This window comes from Cryptomeria japonica, chromosome 6, assembly GCF_030272615.1.
Source record: "Cryptomeria japonica chromosome 6, Sugi_1.0, whole genome shotgun sequence".
Lineage (NCBI taxonomy): Eukaryota > Viridiplantae > Streptophyta > Pinopsida > Cupressales > Cupressaceae > Cryptomeria > Cryptomeria japonica.
Genome location: NC_081410.1, coordinates 207,658,337 through 207,681,695, shown reverse-complemented (window position 1 = coordinate 207,681,695; position 23,359 = coordinate 207,658,337). Strand labels below are relative to the sequence as shown.

General features: G+C 35.3%; 1 protein-coding gene across 2 annotated transcripts; it reads left to right on the top strand.

Moving 5' to 3' along the window:
• Positions 1–236: 236 nt before the first annotated feature.
• LOC131069833 (putative MO25-like protein At5g47540) lies at positions 237–21,618 on the top strand. 2 transcript variants are annotated; one of them, XM_058005406.2, is made up of 11 exons: positions 237–840; positions 7,186–7,347; positions 7,615–7,733; positions 11,618–11,692; positions 12,168–12,261; positions 15,651–15,710; positions 18,825–18,893; positions 18,996–19,094; positions 20,788–20,832; positions 20,994–21,096; positions 21,246–21,618. In XM_058005406.2, the coding sequence occupies exons 1-11, from the start codon at positions 727–729 to the stop codon at positions 21,320–21,322; spliced, it is 1,017 nt and encodes a 338-aa protein (XP_057861389.1). In that variant the 5' UTR covers positions 237–726; the 3' UTR covers positions 21,323–21,618. The 2 variants fall into 2 exon arrangements, with proteins under 2 accessions (XP_057861389.1, XP_057861390.1); XM_058005407.2 differs by lacking the exon at positions 18,825–18,893.
• Positions 21,619–23,359: the final 1,741 nt, after the last annotated feature.

Sequence of the window (23,359 nt, the reverse complement as noted above, 5' to 3'; positions counted from 1 at the left end):
GATAAGATTTCCGATAAAAGAAGCCACTAAACTGATCGTAACTACCTAAACTTAATTTTCCCGATGGAGCCGGTAACCAACTGAAATCCACCGACAGGTGGAGGGTCAGAGGGTGCACGGGAGCCGTGGATCTGGTGCGCCACGGGACATCCGTGCCGTCCACGAGTACTGGGCGGGTCTGTGTCAGGACACAGGAGGGCTTCTCCTTTCCTTCAACACCATTGAAATTTTGACATGACCAATTACTAACTCTCCTTTCAATCTCCAGCAAATCACATTCCCAATTCTGGAAAGTTTCAACGTTTCCGGAGAAATTCATCGTCATCAGAATCGAATCCGGGTCCCCTGAGATCCTACAATTTGTTTCCCCGGCCGACCTGCACTTTCCAGCCACACATGTTGATGCTGTGATCCCTAGGCTTATATTGATGCAACTTTTGTAGTGGCAGAACCGGACAAGTGTAATTAACTGTGGGGTCTTGTTGACTTGATGCGTTTGACGCCACAGAGTCGTGCCCGCCGGGGTTCGATCTCTGATTCTGAAACTTCCTCCCATGGCCCTCACTTTCTCTTCTGCCATCGGCACCCGATTTCTCTGCCCTGTTTTTTTACTGTTGTCCTGCTTCTCCTGCTCGCTCTAGAACTTCACGCAGCCTTCGCGTAAAATAGTAACCCCTCTTTGTTCTCCCAGCTTTATTTTCTGCGCCCTTTTTGCAGAGGAGAAAGATGAAGGGTTTATTTAAGTCCAAGCCTCGGACTCCTGTCGACATCGTTAAAATCACTCGCGAGCTTTTAGTCTATCTTGACTCGCCTGTTCGAGATGCCAAGCGAGAAGAAAAGGTTAGAGCTTTGTTTATTAAAAAGGTGGCTTTGCAATTTCACAATTTTAATTAAAAATTAAAATGGTAAACAGGTGGTTTGGATTTCATCTGCATTCTGCAGACTAGGTTTTGTTTGTTCTTTTGCTCTCTTTGTATAGCGTCACCTTTTGGCTTTGTGAAATCGATCAGTTATGCGCTTCTCTTTTCTCGAAAACTACAGTTTTTGCGTTTTAAGGCCTCGATCAGCTACTTCCGTCGTTGTTAATTCAGCCAATTCTGTACTGCGTATCGAATTAGGATAAAGTTTATCTTAAAGATGTTGTTAGGATTCCATCGTCCACCTAGTAAAGACTTGTCGACAAATGTTGCAAACGAAGTTTGGGTTCTCCTTTGAACTACATCTAAGTTTTTATCTTAGATTCTATTCATTTCACTTAGGAATTTATCAAGCAACAAAGATGATTAAACTTGATTCATCTTCTGCACCAGTTTATTCTGGAATGTTGCTGTAATTTTAGCGTGGACATGTAGGAGAACCCGTATAGATGTTATTCTTTGAATACCGGGTTCTATCTCAGTCTCGTTATGTTCGCAAATGTTCTGCGCTTACCTGCTCGTCTTATATTTCATCTTTGCATAAATAGGTGCTTTTCTTGTAGCTAATTAGAGTCTGGATACTGTCAAACATTTGTTTTTCATAAAAGTTCTGGTCAGTAACATCAAGAGTCAATGATCAGTCTGAAGGTACAAATTAGATGAATCTCTTTGGTTATGCTGTGGGCAAATGCCGTTTCAATTTAACTTACCAAAACCAATGAAACTAATTATCAATATACTTCATCTAATTTGCTAGTTTAAGCTCTGTACGATTTCTATTTTTGGAGAGAGTGATGTCTATTGGTTCCCCTTCCATTCAATCTTGTCTTCTTTGTACTTTTCTACCACTCACTTCGCTTTTTGTTAATTTATTAATGGAAGGCCTGCTATTTGTGTGCTGTATGTTAAATTCTCAAATTTTTCATTGGAATAGGAAGAAATGATTTTTACATTAATTTTTTCTAATGTTTGTATTTTTTTGAAAACCTTATTTAATAACAGTGATGTGTGCATAACGTAAATTTTCTTTATTTTACTCCTCTTGATTCTGTGATGATACTAGATCGAAGTTTTGATTCTATTGTTTCTGTTCTATAACTTATTTTGTAGCCTATAAGTCATTTTATTGTTGAATGAACTGATGAGTTTTCCTACAATTGGCTTTGTTGCTGGTTTGAGTTTGTTTTCAGTGGTTTGCTGACATGTTCCTTGTGTTCCGGAACGCTGGGTTAGGCTGTGTTATATATACATATGTGATATACATGTATATATGTGTCGAATACATATACACTCAACGGCAACCATAATTTGCACAAAATGTACAGAATTGAGAACATAGCTGATAGTTGACAATACAATGTCAATTTTTGAATTATGAGATGCTAAAAGGTAAATCAAAATGGCAGTTTATATTATAAAAGCTTGACTAAGACAACCAAAAGTATAAATAGAATATAATTACCCAGGATTTAATTGGAAAACTCAGGAGAAAAAATGCAGCTTTCCATCCAACGCAGCCAAAAACATTTTTTTTTAATTTTTTGCTTTTTCAAATCAGAGTGGGTAGCAATGGGTTGCCCAAAGTGACAACCACCAAAACATATCCTGTATATGGTAAACACATCAAAGGAGCAGCTTTGGGAATTTTGAAGGATGCCGAAATGGAGTTTTCAAGGCAGATTTGAAGAAAGCAGAGTAGCCGGAAACTCCTTTGTCCCTCCCTGGGCACGCGTATCCCCGTATCCATTCCGGTTTCTGAAACGGATACATATCTGATACAGCCCGAATACACATGGAATATAGTACCCACGTGTGCCCAAACAACCTTGATTTCCAACCATGCTAGATACTATGTGATTTGTTTTTTTTTTTAAATTTGACGTAAATCTTCCTAAATTTAATTTTGAAAAACTTCATTCATACATTTAAAAAAAAAATTGGTATTAACAAAACCTACACCAAATGAGAAAAACAAATGAAATGTTTTTCTATTTCAGTGACCCATTTTTTGGGTTATGCAACTCTACTATTTTTTCATATTGTAAAATGTTAAATCAACTTATCATTATTTATGTAGCAATTATGTGTCTATATTGCTTTTGATGTAATGAAAATCTCTTTGAATAACTTAGAAAACTGTGTTAAATATATGAGTATGTGTTTTTAATGAATGATGTATCTAACCGTATCCATATTGGGGGTCTTAAAAAGTGGCCGTATCCGTATCCGTGCCCATGCAACTTTGGAAGAAAGCAGACCGTTAACTGGTCAGTTCTTCTGAGAAGGCAGTAGTGCTGTGCTAGCAATGTGGATATGCGGGATTAAGGGGCATGCCATTATTTTGTAATTTTACTCCTTCCAACAAAGCATTTTTAAAAAAATGCACTTTACAGTTAATTGTTTTCTTTTGGTAAATAATTTAAAAGAGCATTTTTTGGAACACTGTGTGCTCTCCCTGAGTCTGGCCAGAGTGCACCCAGACCTGGTCTGGCCTCTTTGCTCAGGTATGGCTTAGAGTTACCTAGGCAAAATAACCTAGTTGTGGCCAGATCCAAGCTGAACCCAAACTGGGATCAGAACGAGGTCTGGAACCCTGGATGAACCTGGTAACATAGCTATAATAAAATCTAAAAGTTGACAGATTGTAGTTATTGCTGTGGATTCTTCTGGTAATAATATGGGAGACGAGTGCCTTCTTAAGACATTGTTGGGTGAATATTTTGTCACCAGCGTACTGAAGACAAAATAAATGTTTCACACAGAGCTATGATGAGACAAAGTCTCTCCTCTCAGCAAGGGGAGGTTCCCTGATAGAACTTGACACTTCAACAACTAAAAATTAAATCCTGGGGGTAAGCTTAGGGTGTATAATCCTCTTTTTTCAGAATTAACATTAATTCCTTTACTTGATACAATTTATACAATTTCACTACAACAACCAACCAAACTTTCATACAACAATTTACTTCAATCTGTATTAACGTAAGCACAAAGTCTTACGTAAGTAAAGATACTTCTCCCAAATTAATAACTAAAGATATCTTGCAGCCCAAAGTCTTCAAGATAAATTATTACAACCTTGAAAAGTAACCAGCAGTAGCCCAAAGTCTCCTACGTAATCACCGTATTACAATAAAGTTCTAAATATGCAATATAACTCAAAGTTTGTATCCACACTTAGAAAAGTCCTTTACTTACCCAATGCATACAAATACCATCAAGTCAACTAGGAACACATATAAGCATATGACATAAGAACATCTACTCATAAGCCACAATCCTTGGCCAACACAAAGTTTGGAGCATAAAATTGTTTTCTTTATTCACTTGATTAATTTCAACACAAGAGAGCACAAAGTTTCACTTGAGACAATTTTGGCAGAGTTTTGTTTTGCTTCAAAAGATCAAATAATACAAATGAGGCTCCTCTTTTTATAGGGAAGGAGTTGAGAAAGTTGACTTATTCAACTGCAGAGTCCAAAACATCTAGAACTTGTGCATAAAATGAAAGTGCATCTACATAAAAATTTGCAGCAAGAGAAAATGCAATTACATGAACCTAAACTAATTAGTGTCAAAAGGACACTTTATTCTTCATTTTCTTCATCATTTGTCTTCTTGCACTTGATCAAGTTTTCTTCATAATGAGCCTGGGCCATAGTAGGTGTAATGGCCACTACTTCCTCAACGGCTGGTCCTTTGAACAAACTGTTGAAAAATTCACTATCCAAGTAGATAACCACATTACCATTTGCATCCTTGACCTATCTTGCTTTGGCATCGAAGCGATCAGCATCTGCTAAAACAAATTCAGGATCATGTGCTGCAACTGGAAAGGAAGCATACTGGTGTAGGTCACTTGCTATGAGGTTGGTCATTTTGGCAGGAGCCTTCTTCACACGTTCCAAGAACTCGTTCATTTCTCTGTGTCCAATTTTCGTGTCTCAAATAAGGTCCACATTGGTCTTGACAGATCTTTCAGGAAACATGTTGAGGTACTTCTGATATTTGTACTTCATTTTCCTCCCTTCGGATTTACTTGGAGAAGGATCAGTCATCTACAAGAATCTGCAACATTTTATCATGGAAATCAACATTCATCATCAGATTGCCAGCTTCAAAGACTTGGAACGATGTCTGAAAGACAAAATTGCCCTTAGACAACAAAGTAAAAAATTCTGATAAATCAGGTTTTAAAACCCGATCTGCTTCAAGAGTAGGTCATACTGATAGGTCGGGTTTTAAAACCCGATCTGCAAGTGAGCAGATCAAAACTGATAGGGTGGGTTTTTAAACTCGACATGTCACTGGGTAGATCTAGACTGATAGGTTGGGTTTTAAAACCAGCCTTGTCACTGGGGTCGGACATGGTCTGCACATCGGGCTTTAAAACCTGATGTGATAGGAAAAGAAACTAGCAGGTCGGGCTTTAAAACCTGATCTTCCAATGGGGAAGACTGTAGGTCTGGTTTCAAAACTCGACCTGCATCATGCGCAAGCCAAAACTACACTTCGGATTTTAAAACCCGAAGTGCAAGTAGACTCATGAACAACTGCATTTGAAACAAAGAATAAGACAAAGACATGAACATGGCAAATGATGCAAAGCAAAGATGCTAACCAACACGACTTACGAGGTAATCCAACCGACCTTGGAGGACGTGTGCTACAAAACGGACAAGTTTCGTAGGGGTTGTCCCACGATTCAGGTTAGCTGAAATTGGTGACAACAGACATGTTTTCTGTCAGTAGAGAGAAAATACCTCATGTAGGGCAATTTGCTAGATTAGTGATTCTCTGATTTTTTACTCAGTGTAAGCCTCCAATTCATTTGGAAACAAATAGTGTTGGTTCCTTGTTTAATTATATCTCTTAATGGCATTAAGTCTTTTGTAGTGATGGTATATTGTTGGGCAGGTTATATGCTTAGTAGGTGTGTAAGCATTGGATAGGCTAATAATTGAGGAAAACACTTTGCAAAACATCCAGATCACTATTAATTTATACTTTTTAAGTCAAAACAACTGTTTATGATTTTATATTCAAAAAATCAGATAAAACCTTTACTGTTTGATCTTAGAATAGAATAGAAAGACTTTTAAGTTTTTAACATCCATGAGGCCAAAGATAGCCTAGAAGACTTAATACCTAGAAAATAGATAGAGAAAGCTTTGCTAAAATTGCTCATTCAGCTTTCTATTTCATCTGTTTTCTCTATTAAACTGGATTTTTAAGGGGAGAGATGGTCAGGGCCCATCTGGTTTATGGAAAACCTTTTTTTAATTTTATGGTTTTCTGTGTAGATATTAGTATGAATACGATATTCTCTGTTAATAGAATTTTCATTTAATATTCAACCTTCTTACACTCTCTGCCACAAGGAGAGCCTTTGCATTTTTGAAAGGAAGTAGTATATGCAAAAAATGAATGTTTTGACATACAATAAAGCCTATCACAGTATGACTTCAATCTTTTTTTGATCAAGAGAGCATCTGCATACTGAAGTTTGGAATGCGAAATTGCTTCTCAGCTATGCCAATCAATATCTGATTTTGTCTTGTTCCCATCTGATTATATATGGATCACCACACTTTATTTCTAGTTTATATCTGTGGTTGTTTGATGTGCCATATAAACTCTGATATCTTAATATATATTTTTTCTTATATTGGTGGATCTAACTGTTCCTGCAGGATTTTAAAAGAGGTTTTTTCTTTTTTTTTTTTTTTTAGTGTTTTGTTATCGTCAGGGTATCCCTGCGGCCCCAGCCCAGCGCCCTGACCCTACCCTGGTTCAGGCAAGGGGCGAGCTGGGGGCGAGACTATTCCCTGCGGCCACGGTGCGATCATCACCGCCCCCAGGTGTCCGTGGCAGAATAATTCCTGGAGAGAGAGTCGAACCCAAGACCCTAGGGAGCAAACCCGAGAGTTAGGACCAACCACTCTAACCCGTGGGGGCTAAAAGAGATGTTTTTTGATATTATGACTGTGTCCTGATTATTTTGTATAATTCATGCTAATATACATCAAATGTTGTCTCAATGCAATCATATGTTCTGTAAATTTTAAAAAAGAAGCTTGTTGTGTGCCAACTTGAATAATAACTTGTGCATTTAAGATGTGTTCTGTGGGGCCATTGTTCGTTCAACTAATTTTCCCCATCTTTAGCTCTTATCCTCCATGCTTACACTTTTTAATGGAACACCTTTTTCTTTTCATTTGTCTTTGGCCTGTAGCATCAATTTGATTGTTAGCTTATTTTTCTACAGATGGCAGAACTGGCTAAAAATATTCGAGAAATGAAATCAGTTCTGTATGGGAATGGCGATGCAGAGCCAGTGCCAGAAGCCTGTGCTCAGCTGACTCAAGAGTTTTTCAAAGATAATACTTTAAGACTTTTTATTGTGTGCCTCCCAAAACTGAATTTGGAGGTATGATTATGGGGCTCAAGATCATCTTGTTTTGAATATTTGCCTGTAGTTATTGCACTAAAATAGATGGTTGGAAATGTTAAGGTATTATTAGATTGATTTTTAAACTCAATAATATAAATACTAAAAGCTTGAAATTGGAAAAATGAGATATCCTGAGTTATTGATCTGAAAAAATAATTTATTCTTATTGTTTTGTCAGATAATATTTGTTGCTTTCAATGTTATTACAGTTGCTTGAGACAAGGATTTGGTTTTTTCTGACAGGCACGCAAAGATGCAACTCAGGTTGTGGCAAATTTGCAGCGGCAACAAGTTCAGTCACGGCTTATTGCTTGTGATTATTTAGAATCGAATAAAGATCTTATGGACATTCTGGTCTTGGGGTGAGTATGTTTTTCACATCGTGTAATTACTTTCCAAGATTTGTGCAACTTGTCTGGTTTTTTCAAGATTAAATTTTATGCAGCTTTTGGTACACATGAAGGACAGCAATTATATAATTATCTCATATATTAGAGAACAAGAAGAAGCTAATATTGTAAGTTAGAACAAAATTAAGATTTCCTTTACCAAAGAAAGGATTGTTCAAGCCACCTGCTGGGGCATCACCAATAGTGATTGACCCCCAAATTCTTTCTTTAATACTGTCTTTTGATCACTCTATTTATTGCAAAAGAGGTTCATTGGATAAGACATTTCAAAATTAGATGAGGGACCTTGTAGTTGAACATCTTATTCCTTGCATTTATGCAAATGTGCTTCCTCTCAACCTAGTGTGATCACCATATTTTTGACAAATGGTGACAATAATCAAACATCCTTACATTATATAAGTCTTGGGTATGAGAAGGTGTGCATCACCTTATTGGCAAAAGAACAATACGGGCATAATTTTTTGACACCATGTGCTGTCCACTTCCTCAATTTGATGATGAAGAAGAGTGGTATAGAGATAGAGTGAGTGAAGAAATATACATTGAGGGTGAGGAGATCCAAATTTTCATGACAAGCCATCATATGTCTCAAGGCATCTTCAAGTCCTCCAAACTGGACATGTTGGAGGCAAGTTTATGAAATGTTAATATATTTTAAAATTACCTAAGTTTGTGGAAAAAATTTAATTAGAAATTTATAGGATATCTACTTTTATAAATTTTAATTTGTTATCTTTTACAGTACTTTAGATTGTTGAGACTTGATTCACATTGTGCACAATCGTCTTGAGACATTTTGTGAAGGTACAAGAGATGTTGTGTGAAATGGTCATCAACAATCATTAGTGTGTATGGAGGCAATCAAATTCACAAAGGGCCCAAAAGGTCAAATCATTGAATCGTGGATGATGATTGGTGGTCTTGTGTGGATTATATTTTTAGTTTCACCAAGCCCATCATGAGTGTGATTAAATTTGTTGTTTTGGATCAGCCATTTTTTGGAGAAATATATGATGGGTTTGACTTAATGATAGTAAAAATAAAGTTCATAAGAATGAAGAAGAATGTATCCATAGAAATATTTTTCAATAGGGTGCAAAGAATCATTACGGACCATTGAAACAAAATGACCACACCCTTGTATCTCCTTGTGTTTTTTATCGTGTACTAAATATTATAGTACAAAGATAAATTCTTTGCCTAGAAGAGTGGCTCCATATAGAGTCCTCGAAGCATTTGACAGTTACAAGATTGCAATTTTGAAGACAAATCAAGATGTGGAGGATATTGCTGTGAGTCAGTTTGATAACTTCATCTTAAGGAATCACAATCTTAGCCCTCTTTGAGATAAGTACAAGGAGGATGCTCATACATGGTGGTACCTTAATAAGCAAGGTTTTATTTTCCTTTAACCTCTTGCAATTAAAATTCAATCATAGGTAAGCATTTTTAGTTAACATTCTTACTATTCTTTTGCAGCTATAAATTATTTTATATAATTACAAATATTGCATTGACTTTGTCTCCAATTTCACGAGTTTGCAAGTTCTTCTTTAGCTAAGGAAAACTAGAGTACATATAACTTTATCTACTTAGTTAAGTGCAACCCATTGGCTATGTAATAGCAAAAGATTTGGTCTATGTGCATTCCAGCTTGCACCTCTTGTCACGAAGGAAGTCAACTACAAGCGAGTGGCAATGAAGAATTGGGATGTAACACCCAAGTGTGGTGAGTTGGTCCACATATGTTGCATGGTTTGCCATAGTCACTTTAAAGGATGTTGGGACTCCTACATAGGATGTGGCTAAGAGGAGTGGCACTACAATTGTTGTAGTTCAAATGTACCAAGTGATGACTTTGATGCCCTCAATGAAGAGCAAGCTGAAGGGATTAGTAATTATTTTTTGTATTGATTTGAAATTTATTATTTAATTTAACATTGAATTATCAATAACTTTTTTTTCAATTTTATATTTATAACTTTTGCAAATTATGGCTATATATATACATATTTATATATTATGACTGTACTGAAACTAGGGAAAATTTGCTCTAACCGAACCAGCAACTTAGCTGAACAGTAAAAAAATCCACTATAATACAATTTTTGTATGTAAGCTTTGATATCTTTTTTGTGTACAATTACAAGCCCACCATCTACACTATAGGCACAAGCACAAATTTGTGTGCAAAACATTAAATTGTTTAAAAATGCTTCTAGCTACAATGACCAACATGATATTCACCACAAAAAAGATGAATGAAAACTGTATTGAAAACAACAAGGCTTAATTTTAGTGCTAAGAATTCTAGGTTCTAATAGAAGGTTGCCTTACTAATTTGTGTGAAGGAGTTAAGTTTCACACACCATCTGGTTGTTCCTTTCTCTTAGGCTAGAGACATAAAAGACACCATAGGGTTTCCCTTTACTGGGATAGTTAGTGCTAGAGAAGATTCACTGGTCTTTGTCCCCACCTGATAAGGAACATAGAATTATGGTTCATGCTTGTGTTGGGTGATTGCTTCAAAGTGCTTTTCTTGTATGCTTGGAGCTGCTGAAAGGCTATATCACCTTTCTCAAATTACCATTCAGAGAAATGTTGCTGAGCCCATCTTTTCAGCATTCATACAATTTGTGACAAGTTTTGGGCTATTTGTCAACACAAGATATTTTTATTAGATTTCTTTGAGTAGGTTGGTATAATTCTAATGGCATAGTGGTCAGTGTCATGGTATGGATACTTTACGAAGTGAAGTCATTTAATCCACTTTTATTGCTAATTATTGGCACATCCTCACATACCCCTCCTTTCTATTATGTAATAGCATTGTTATTAACTGGTTTGTCAGTTACTAAGTCTTCATCATCAGACTATCCTACACTAAGGATCCAGTTTCATGCAAACTTGAGAGATTAGAAATTTCATTGCCATAGGACAAATTAGCTCTAAATTCTGAAAGGGCCTAAGAAATTAATTGTTTTTACAGTTAACAGGTCTTCATCACTAGACTATCTTACAGTAGGGATCCAGTTTCATGCAAACTTGAGAGATTAGATTACTATAGGATAAATGAGCTCTAAACTCAAAGAGGACCTAAGTAATTGCTATTATATTTGTGTCCATTGTATTGTCCTACATTAACTGCTTGTGATTTTCTCGTAATTATGTACATCTTCGTTGGATTATTGTATATTTTGTATGCCTAGTCCCTATTGAACTATCATCTTATGACATTGTCATTTCTTTCCCTATTTACACCTGCATACTGTATGGATGCCTCTATTACCTTTGTACCGTTTTAGAAGCTGAGTTATCATGATATTTATAGCAAGCTACAAATTTCATGTATGATAGGGTTTCAACACAGGGATAAAATGGAATTCATGGCAATCTATGTATTGCTTTTTTTGGGGCTCAGAGACATTATTCATTGTTTTCTATAGAAGATAATGAAAATTAGGGTATATGTAAATGTGTATGGTAATGCATTCGATTATCTAATTTTCAGTCTAGAACTTCACCATGTACTTGAGAACATGACAAAAATCTAAATTTTTTCCATTGTATTATGTCCATCATATGTGGTTGTATTTGCAATTGTTTTCCAAGTCATTTGAAATCTTGCTAGCTTGCTATGCTATCACATTTTTTTCACTGTGAACATTTTATCACTATCACATTTTTTTCTAATTTCAGATTATTTCTATTATATTGTATCCATTGGATGTGTTAACATTTATAATTGTTTTCCAATTCATTTTAATTTATGTTGCCCTCCTCTCATATTTTTCAATGTTGAGAACATTATATCAATGTTAACTTCTTTGCAGATATGAGAACACTGACATTGCTTTGCATTATGGCTCAATGTTGAGAGAGTGTATACGACATCAAATTATTGCAAGGTATTCTGCTATTTCTTAAGCATGTTAGAAATTCTTCTCCGTATTAATTGGTCTTATGGTGTGGTTATGAAGTTCTTTGTCGGTGCTTTGCAATCATTGAACTTTGACAAGAATTATATTGATTGTGTAAATAAATTTTAATCTGTTTTTACTTAAATTGCTGTTTCCAATTTTTTTTGTCAGCTTACTTTAGGTGTAGGAAAACTCTATTGTTGGACAGTTTTAAAAGAGGGCAACCTTGATTAGCTCCTTGATATTTTATGATAATTCTGGATTCATGTGAATTATGTACAATCTCTAAACTATTTCCCATTAGGCTGAAACCATAATGTGATTCAGACAAGTGATCTGTAAAATCTAGCCGTGAAATAATAGTTACCAGGTTATTAAACATCTTAAGAGTGTACTTGTTCTATGTACTTGAAATATTTTAAATAGGCACTCACATTAGCTGATGTTTTTGTTTTGTTTTTAGGTATGTTTTGGAGTCTGAAAACATGAAGAGATTCTTCACCTACATACAGCTCCCAAATTTTGACATTGCATCAGACGCAGCAGCTACCTTTAAGGTCTAATATTATATGCCGATATGTTATTTTTCTACTTTTTTAGTTTGTAGCCTCGCTGTATATTATATAAAAAATATTTTATTTGATGTGTCTTGTTATATTGCACATTTTGCAGCTATCTATAAGCACGGTGGTTTTAAATTTTTTTAGTTGCTAGATAAATAGGTGTTAAGATTGGGGTCCTCACCCCCCCAAAAAAACAGTCAAGCCAGGCATTGTAAATTACTGTGGACATAATATATTGACTCAGCAAACTTTTTTAACAATCATCACAAAGATTGGAACCAAGCTTTTTAATCAAAGCAACACCTACCAAAATTTACAGCCATAATCATTCCAGTGCATAAACTCAATTAGTGGAATGGAACACAAGTAACCAGACCTGCATGACTCCCATTGCCTCTGATTGCTGCCCATGTTAGATCCGTCACCCACAATTTCTGAACTGTTACCATATTATACTCCTATATAATATGTTGTATATTAGGAATCTGCCTGCACTTGTCTATGTGAATTTCTTAATTACCTCACTTACAAATATGGTTACTTCCATAACTTAGCTGTCTTTGACAGCAAAGCCTGTGCTTGAACTTTCCTCAGAGCAATAGTAACTTTTGTGGGAAGATGCTTATTGTGGAAGGCATTGGCTATTGTGGAGTCCTACGGCTTCAGACTTGAAAAAAGATGGAACCATTAGGGCATACTTGACCAAATGTACCAACATCTTCTTCCAAGATTCCACCTCTGCATCTAATTCCATTACTTTAGCTTTTGAGAAAGCTCTGTTGGTAGTACTTGAAGATGCATCGATTGAATCCATGATCTCACATGATCACAAACTATAAGATTATAAGTATCAAGGTCTCCTTTTCATGGTTAAGATTATGCTTGAAAAGAACCTGTATCTCCTTCACAGAATGCTTGTATTCTTTTTCTCAAAACAAATCTTTCATGTGTGGCCTTGCCTGAAAGGAATAAATGGAGGAGAAGAATCTATTATATAGGGTCCTTCACTTGATGGTCAAGATGTTGCTTGATAAGAACCCACTATACCTCCACAGCATGCGTGTTTTTCTCTCCCAAAACAAAGTGAATGAAGTCCATGCTTAAATGCTTTTTTTTTATGTTCAAAGTTCAAGCACTAATACATCCATAGCTCCTCCTATTCTACCTGAGCAAGAAATCAGAGTGTTAAACTTTGTGGCAGTAATTCGTATGTAAAGGCTCTTGCATGCATCAAATTGATTTAGTGGTGTTTAGAACCATAATGATGGAGTCATCCCAGAAGGCTGACATGAAACCAAATCATTCCCCAAACTCCAAGATCTTAATTGCCACCTTCTTTTCAGTATCGTCTCCCAACTTGCCAAGCCGCCACTCAGGCCAACTACCAGCACCCACGTTTCAAATGTGCTAATCTTTCATCAACAAGCATGACACTAAGCCGTGTGTCCATTTCTATGCCAAAGTTGGAGATAGCAAATCCTATGAGGTACATTGTCACCTTAATCCTGACAGAAATGTAAATCATGGCCACATGGGCCCGTGGACACCTCAGGAACAATAAGCAACCAAAACCCACCTTGCTTAGACAAGTCATCACCATCGTCTAGGGATATCCGAGGCCTTTGGCTAACTTATCTGCCTCCGTGTTGCCTTCCCTATACACATGAGAGATTTTAAAATTCTCAAACTTTACTGCCACTTCCCAAATCAAAAGGATCCATTTCTGCAGTTTCCAATTTGGAGTATTGTTTTGCTGGATTGTGTTAATTTTGATCAAAGAATCTCCTTCCAGGTGCACTTGTGAGGCATTAAGATCTCGGCCACACTACAATCCAGTCAGAGCCGCCCTGAATTCCACTTCCTTGTTAGTGGCAACCCCAAGGCAAACTGATCTTTGGTCTAATACCCCTCCCTTATTATCTCTAGTTATACATCCAGCCCCGCTCACCCTAGGGTTGCCCTTGGAGGCCCTGTCAAAATTGATCTTCACCTATCCTGGATCCGGAGCTTTCTGCACAATTCCATTGCGAGTGTGAGGAGGAAGATCAGCCATCATAGCCCCATTAACGGGGGATTTTTAGTTTTGACTTTTCTTTCTTAATATTTTGTTTTGTATTTGTAATATTTGTTTTGGAGGTTTTAACGTGACTACTGTGAGTTTTCCTTCAATCTTAAACAGCAATGTCTGATCTCATCAAGGCTATTTTAAAAATTTGAATAACATTTTTAATTATGCTACATGTAGTGCATTTTATTGTTTAGGATTAAAGTATTGAACAAGATTATCCTATAAGACAGTTGTCTTTTCACTGCGAACATTTATGATGAAAAAATCACTGGCAGGAAATCCTCTGCACTTCAATCATTTGAAACCCTAAAGTTAGTCCTCTAAAGTTTAAAACTTTTGCAACTTGCAGCTTTTAGTTTTTCTTACATGTTTCAACTTTTGTTTGTTAATTTTAATTCAAGTTCTTTTTTAGTGTAGCTACATTTTGATTTTCCCAGCAATATTCAAAAACATGGCCTGATCTTACTGAGGTCATTTTGAACATCATTCTTAGTATTCTTATCTTGAAAATCGTGGTCCGATTTCAGCAAGGTCGTTTTTGAACATCATTCATAATTATGCTTCCAGTGCACTTTATAAAATAAAGGTTCCCAAGTCTTTACAAATGATTGGCTATGGGATGGTTTTTTCTTTTCATTGTGAACATTAATGATGAAGAAACATTGGAAGAAACTTTTCAGTTGCATTTAATCTAAAACCTTAAATAAATTGCCCAGATAATCCAGTAAGAGTCTTATGTGCTTCACAGGTTCATTAAAATTTTGGTTACATATCCTCACAATCAATTAGATATGTCAATCTCAACATATATCCAAAATAATATGGCCTGGCATCATGATGCTATCTTTATCATTTTATGTTTAAATTAAAACAATCAAAGGATGATGATTATGTAAGCTTAGTATATTTGTTATTGAAACTATTCATTGATTCCCTAGACTCCTTGGAGTTGGGTTCCAACTGATCATGAGTGAATTAATGGACTAGGATCTTAATTAATGCTGTAAACCAAAAAAATTAGTGGTCTATTTATGCAGACTTTACATTGTTATGAGAGCATTTATTGTGCTTCCTTTTCTTTCATATTTTTTTGCAAGGAAATAATTCCAGTGGTCTATTTTTTTTTTTCTCTGGCCTGGTTTCTTTTTCATTATTGGCAATTATTTGTTATGGTTAAATAAGCTGATTTTATGTCAGTTTTTAAGGTTTCGATGTTTATCAGGCATTATTCGTTGCAGCTGTTATAATACATTTTTAAAATTAGTATTTTTTTTGAACTAATTAATTGTCTTACTTTAGGCATTGTATTTTGCAGGAGCTCTTGACGAGACATAAGGCTACAGTAGCCGACTTTTTAAATAAGAATTATGACTGGGTATGTTCACTTCATTTACCTGCTTTGAACATTTGTATGTATGCAGTTTAAATCGGTTGTTTGTTCTTTACAGTAAATAGGTTGTGTTTGCAATGCAATTGGTATGTTAAGTTTCTGGAATAATCTGCATATACTATTTATTTCCAATGTTTCAAGCCTTGCTAACTCACCAACGTGGAACGATCTTAGCAACCAAACATAAGTTGGGTGTGAGTCTGTGTAGACCATATAAAGAATTTTATCATAGAAAATAAAAGGGGCAAGATAATATGACGTATCTTTGAGATCAGACTGATATAGACACCCTTTGGCATTTTTGAAGGAGTCCTTAGCATTTGCCATAGGTGTCAAACCATTCACACGTCTCTGAAGCTGTCTTTAATTAAAACCTTGCAACAATCTTTCACAAACAACATAAATAAATTACTCAAAGCTTTTAAGGTTTATGGAGTTATGTGAAAAAAAATAGGCTGTTAAATTAAATATTTTTAGTAACCACAGCCTACTCTGATTAATTGTTCTCTCAAATAAGAATTGATTTTGTCTCACACATTATTACAATGTAGTAATATTATACGTGTAAAGGACAGGCCATTCTTAACAGAATTGATCATGTTTTGAGATTTATTGCATTTGCAGCTTCTATATTGTAGGAATTGGGAGTATTCATAGTGGTTGCCATAGGAGGTTGTTAGTTAATTCCTTGTAGCAATCACCCCCAGACTACACCAATTAATTCGTTCTCTTCAATCAGAATTGATTTGGGCTCACATAAAAGTACATGTTAATATTATATGTTTAAACTTTAAAGGAAAGCCCATTCCCAACAGGGTTGTTAATGATTTGAGATTAGTTTAGGGCTGTTTCTCCTGAGGACAATCTGCATTGACAAACTTAAATTATTCTTGAACATGTGACATTTAGAACTTTGAACATATCTGAAAGCTTTATTCTTTAATCTGCAAATCCTTGGGTTTGTTGCCTTCCAATCAAACAGTTGAGATTGGTTACACAAGGCCTGGCAGATTAGACTGAATTTGGCATGATCTGTGGCACTTGTTTATAGTCAACTTCAATTTTTGCCAATTTGGAGAATCAAGAGTGCATTTTCCAAGCCATTCCATGTTTTAGAATATTCGTGAAGTATTGGTTCCAAACCACAGGGGATGTTCGGACTTATTGCTCAAAAGTGGGTTGTATTATTTGCTTCCCATTTGAAATTTTGGATAAAATTTAAATTGAAGATAATTGGAGATTCGCTTGTTCTAAATTTCACGATTTATGATACTACTATTCTCTTCAAACTCATTAACTTATGTCAAAATTTTTGCTGATTAAAATCTTGATTAACCATTGTCAGGCATTATTAGCATGGGGATTTTCATCACATTTAGTTTTAGCAATGTACTCTGAGAATATACCATTTTTGTCTGCTGTCATTCTTATTTCACCTATGTAATTTGTCAGATTTGCTCCCATCTCTTCAAATTTCTAGTATCGCAACTCTTCATGGATTTCCTGTATTCTGCTATTGTCATATTTGCTTTTTGGTTTCCAGCTTTGAAAGCATTATCTTCCACAATTCCTGATCTCCATCAATTCTACTATCCGTGTCTTTATTTTCCAGGCAGGAACCATCTCCTCTCCACTGGTATAGGCTGTCTAAATCTGTGTACTTTTAAGAAGAAAAATATTAATTTTTGTCCCACATCAACTTATTTGGTGAATCCAGTTTCTTATCAGGATCCTTTTAGTATTGAGTATGGAGAAACATTGATATCACAGATCCCGAGAGATGACAGGTGACTGAATTCAACTTTGTGACTCTCCCAACCAAATTGAATCAAGGATTTTATCAGTGATTAAAAAATAGTCAAGGTATATAGATCAATGGTTCTTTATGAAAGGTAATCCTTTTAGATGCACCTCAAACGTAACCACATTCTACATTTTTTTTTTATATTGTTTGAAAAATTTACAGAACATTAAAATAAACCCCTAGCTTGGGCAGGTTATTGTAGCTTATACTAAGTAGTTTAAACAGAGTCCGGATCAAAAGAGCATAAACATATTTGTAAAAGATTACAGCACCATTCAGCAACTTGATAACCACAAGCGGAAAGGGTATCTCCAAAATCAAACTTAAGATTCATCATCGAGACTCAACATTCTGGGCCCTAGACTGGTGCTACTGCTCACTCAAAATACATTTCTGCTTTCTCTTTCTGTTCTTTCTATTAGTATTATCCATTTTTATCCAGAAAACAATTTGAAAATATGCCAGAGACTACTGTAAGATTTTTGAAACCGGCTGGAAACTACTGAAATGTCTAGACAGTTTCCACTGGCTGGAATGCTTCTTGATTCTGACCCTCTGGTCATTTCTTCCCAGAAATGTTTTTGGTGCATGCAAACTGCAAATACATTCCCAGTTAAAAATGGTGAATTTACCCAGAAGTCTATGTTTACATGGACATAGAAGATCATAGAAATGCTACTTCATTCCATCTATCAACACTTATATAGAAATCTCAATCAGATTTTTCTTGTTAACAACTAAGTTTTTTTTTAAATTCAGACAGTAAGGAGCATACAGAAAGATTGTACCGTTTCAAATTTTGGATGACTTACAAATAAAATAATGGATTGTGCAGCAACTGTTGTTCTATACAGCATTTTATGTTGCATTTTTGAAAAATAATAATATGATGTCATCTGTTTCTGAGTCCCAATCTTGGAAGGAATTTTTTTGCTCTTGTAAAGAATAATGCTTTGGTTTTTATGCCTTCATTCCCAAATCTTATGGGATGCAATGAAGAATGAATGATGATTTATCGGCAGCTGGCAGCTGTAGGATATCAGGGGAATCAGGATTGTTGGATGCATTATGACCATTCATTAAAAGTGTCAGGTGGATAAAATGGAGTCCTTTTGATAACTTAGTATCCAATGAGGCTTACAGAGATATTTTAAGGTTTATTGGCCTAAATGTTATTTTATATGTAAAACAAAAAACTGTAAGATTATCTTGCTATTTGGATGCATTGCTTTTCGATACAAAATTAACGAAATTGTATACCTCTAATAATTTCTAATATATATTTTTTAATCTAGTTTTTTGCTGAGTATAATTCAAAACTACTGGAGTCTGAAAATTACATCACAAGGCGTCAAGCCGTGAAGGTATGCAATAATAAACATGAATTTATTCCTTGTAATGTTGATGACCATTCTGCCTTCTGATGTTTTTAAGAGCATATATATATTTTGTGTCTTAACTTGCAGCTGCTTGGTGACGTTTTACTGGATCGTTCCAATGTTTCAGTCATGATGCGTTATGTGAGCTCAAAAGACAATTTGCGGATCATGATGAACCTCCTCAGGGTATGTAATATTTTCTTAATCGAAAGCATACATCATTAATCTGGTTGGAAATGTCAGTTACAATTGCATCAGGATAAAGCATTCTGTACATTGGAGAAGCACATAATTACATGTCATTTGTATGATTTGTTTGAACTTTGAACTTAATGATGCAATGATTCAGAGTTGTCTTAAGCTGGACAATATTCTATCTCAATTCATTATTTTCTTCTACTTAGCACAGTGCTATGCGAGTAATATATAGTGTATGCTGCAAGCATTGCTGTTTGATTCTAAATGTTTGTTATCTGGTTAACTTCCGTCATCCGAGAAATGCTTTGAACAATGCAAAAGAGAATGATGTGTTTATTTAGTGGTTTTGGTTAGGGCACTTTCAGATCATTACCATGTCAAATCTAGTGAGCAATTACCCCATCATTATCATTATAATTTATTTTCCAAGCAGAAAGGAGAGTTTGGTGCCCTGAAGTACCAAGCCTCTAGGGGCTTTTTGGCCTTTAAATAATCAATAATTGTTGATGTCTTTCTTTGTAGAGCTGATTTTTGTGCTATTATTCATTCGAAAATACCCTTTGCCTTCCAGTTTTCTGTTAGCTCTAGCTTTTAACATGCTTATGGATTTATTTTCAACACAATTTTAAGCACATTTATCTTTATGCATATCTATTCTCATATGCTAAGTTGCCTAAAATTATAGGAGGCAGGGCACTGTGTTGCAGTTTTTTTTTGTGGCATTATTGTGTGTATTGCTTGGATTGAGATTTCTTATTAAAACCTTGTGTGGTCTTTGTGTTTGATTGGAAGCTAGTGATCACACTGACTGATGTCAAAAGGATATGCAAACTTATTTCATATACAATTATAGTCTTCTTTTTAATGGAAGGCACCTTAGGTGAATGCTTAGCCATTATCTTCTTTCAATCTGTGGCATCACTAATAAATATCTTGTTGACTGTAAGTAGCATCCAACAAGGCACTAAACATTGCCTAGAGACTTACAAGCAGAGATTGTGTTTATCCAGCCAATAGAATTAAGGCATGGTCTGCACATAATTATTTTCCTCCTGTGGGCATGTTAACTGGGAATCAGGATAACAAAGACTCTTCTTATTTTAGGGACTGAGAACAGGCAATTCCAAAGTGTTAACAGCAGGATGGACATGACAACAGACATTTCCAAATTCCAATCTATTTCTAGTCTGTGTCCATCTGGTGCAAAATAGTAATCTGACGTTTCTTACTCCAGGAGATTTTTTGTATTTCAACTATTATTTTTATTTTAAAATTTAATAAATGTATATAAATATATTTGTTTGAAAAATACTATATTCTTTTCCTATGGTTTTCTCTAAATTAGCCAGGGGTGCTGCCTGCCTCTTTACTGTAACATTGTGGTCTTTGAAATGTTTCCATGTTTCTTCTGACCTTGCTAAGAATAATTTGATAATAACTAGCAATATGAGGAGAGGCATCAATTAGATTCCACAAATGTCTTTCTTTTATTTTTAAGCACATTTTTGTAATTTCTCCGCTCCTCTGCCCACTTTGTACTCTGTGGATAATATTAATTTATTACCTTGAATGCTAAATGGAAAACCTAGTTCTTGGAAATATTAAATGATTACATTATTGTTGGCTTTCATATTGCCTTCAATGTAAAAAATTATAGTGATAAAGTCTTATGTTTTTGCAGGAATCTAGCAAGAACATCCAAATTGAAGCTTTCCATGTGTTCAAGGTACTGTTGTTGGGTGGTTATCTGGCTCAAGTTTCTGATGTTTCTTCTGATTATAATAAAATAGTTGTTTTAATGCAGACTGCTTGTGTTCACAAGAACAGCAAATGGTTTCACTTTTATTTCTAGGTGCTGCGGAAACTCATTTTTATGTCTTTGTTTAGGTCTTTGTGGCCAATCAAAACAAACCACCTGAAATTGTGAGCATTCTTATTGCTAATCGGAGTAAGCTACTTCGTTTTTTCAGCGATTTCAAGACTGATAAAGGTCCGTGTGGATTTTATTCTATTTATACTACTTGTGTGTAAAATGATGTTAACTCAACTATCGCAGCTGATTTTAACAAAATAAACCATGAAGTGGTACAATAAGAACACATATTTTTAGCTTAACAGATTCCCTTGTCGATTGTGCAGAGGATGCACAATTTGATCAAGACAAGGCTCAGGTTGTAAAGGAGATAGCTGCCTTGGAGCCAAAGGAGCAGCCTTAATCTTCCTTGTAAATGATGACTGTGTGATATCTGATGTTGTACTTGATCTGTCATTTTTGGCATGATCAGCAACAATGCACTTGTAGATTATTCTGCCCGTTGGAAAACAAAAACAAATGTTCGCATCGTATTTCAATAATCTTGATGTAGGATATAGTTTCAGAAGTAAGCAAATATGTAGGCATTTTCAGAACTTGGGAGTTCTGGGTAATAAGGGGAGCTCTTTCTCTCATAATTTTTGCTTCTATAATTTTAACAGTAGTTCTATTTATATATTCTCAATAATTTCAAGTGTACTGTATTCTAGTACTATGCAATGTTTATTTAATTGGCTATAGCTGTAGCATCCGTTTTTTCAATTTAGGTAATTAAATATACTTTCTTCATGTGCGGATCTCCTTCCATTCACAATGCCTTGTTCAAAGGGTTGCATTGATTTTTAAAGAAAACCTTCTGGATTTGGAACAATTATGGTGTGTGTTGTTCTTGAGACTTTTATGTTTCCAGATGGTTGTATTTTTGTTCGAAAATGGTCTTGTGAAGTTACACCTTACCTTTTTTGTGCGACTAGAGCTTAAGAAAAATTAGTGGACCATTATACACCTTTTTACAGGTTTCGTCATTTCAACATACAGTTTTCCTGAATGCAATGAAATAATGCTACCAATTCAATTAAATCAACAAAAGCAGTAGACAATTGTGTGTGGCAACAATGCTACCCGTGTTATGGCAGCAGGTGGGCAGTCTTTTCTATGGGCACTAGAAATTGAGATACAGAAGAAACAACTTGCATTAGACATCCACTAGAATGTTTTTCTATATTCAGTCTCTGTCGATCTATGCCACTCAACACTTGACACTAGTTTTCTTACTGTATTGTAATGAGTCATTGCTTATTTAATGCGGCTCATGTCTGCCACCCAACAGTGCTGCACTAGCTTTGTTAATTTATTGGAATGTCCTATTTAAAGCTGTATGGTGTATGAGTTCCTTAAGAGTCATTATAATAATATAATGAATATGTAACACAAGTTTTCTAAGTATAAAGAATTTGACTCAAATGCTTTCTAATAAATAATGAAAATCCAACCATGTTGCATGGTGTGATATCACTTGGCTTTGTTGAGGAACCGTAACTGTTATCAACAAGACAATAAACATTGGAACTGTGTCAAACAAGTCAAACCTTAATGTCGAGCATATTCTCATAGATAAGGCTTGGACATATGTATTATAGTCTGTCTTGCTGGAATCAGCAGTGGTTAAAAGTTTAATGTACCTGCACTTTATTTTACTTAAGTAAAATATTTAGTAGTTTAGAGCTTATTCTACATGTACCTGCACTTTATTTTACGTAAGTAAAATATTTACTAGTTTAGAGCTTATTCTACTAGAAAGTCGATGCTGCATGCTGACATTTTCCTCCGAGTATGGCAGGAATGACCACTACACTCGGAGTAGTTCAAAATGCCAATAAAATTTCTTGAGTGGGGTGATTTGGATGTATTAATTGCCCTAAACATAAACAATGTACTAAATATGGTGAGTTACATAGTCCATAAATAATCAGAGCAGTGTTATAGTGAATACAAACTTTGCTTCCTGCCTCTGTAGCTTTAGTTGAGTATGTCTTGAAACTATATAAAAAATTTGCAAGCCTACTTTTATGCAAGTTTTCATGTACCTTAATGTAATGTCCCCTGCTAGGATCTGCTTGTTTCCCAATAATTAATCATACATTATTATGCCTTAAAATCAGATTACTAAGACTAGTGAACAATTATTATTCATAATACAAGTGATAACTACCATATTTAAGCTCCCAATCCTTCTTTCCTAATCATCAACCCTAATGGAGGACGGGGAATTACTTATTAGGGCACTAGGCAACCATTCTCCATAAATAGGCCCAAGGGTTTCAGGAACACCTGTCCATACCACCTTTTGGACTTACCTATTTTGGGATGGAATTACTACCCTTCTAACAAAACCAACCTATCCTCATGAGGGGAAATGAAGAATTTAAGGATTAGGTCT

Bases quoted from the DNA above. Each gene is read 5' to 3' on its own strand.
- LOC131069833 (XM_058005406.2), top strand. From the start codon at position 727: ATGAAGGGTTTATTTAAGTCCAAGCCTCGGACTCCTGTCGACATCGTT. The intron at 841-7,185 runs GTTAGAGCTTTG...ATTTTTCTACAG, and splicing joins ATGCCAAGCGAGAAGAAAAG to ATGGCAGAACTGGCTAAAAA. The intron at 21,097-21,245 runs GTCCGTGTGGAT...TCGATTGTGCAG, and splicing joins CGATTTCAAGACTGATAAAG to AGGATGCACAATTTGATCAA.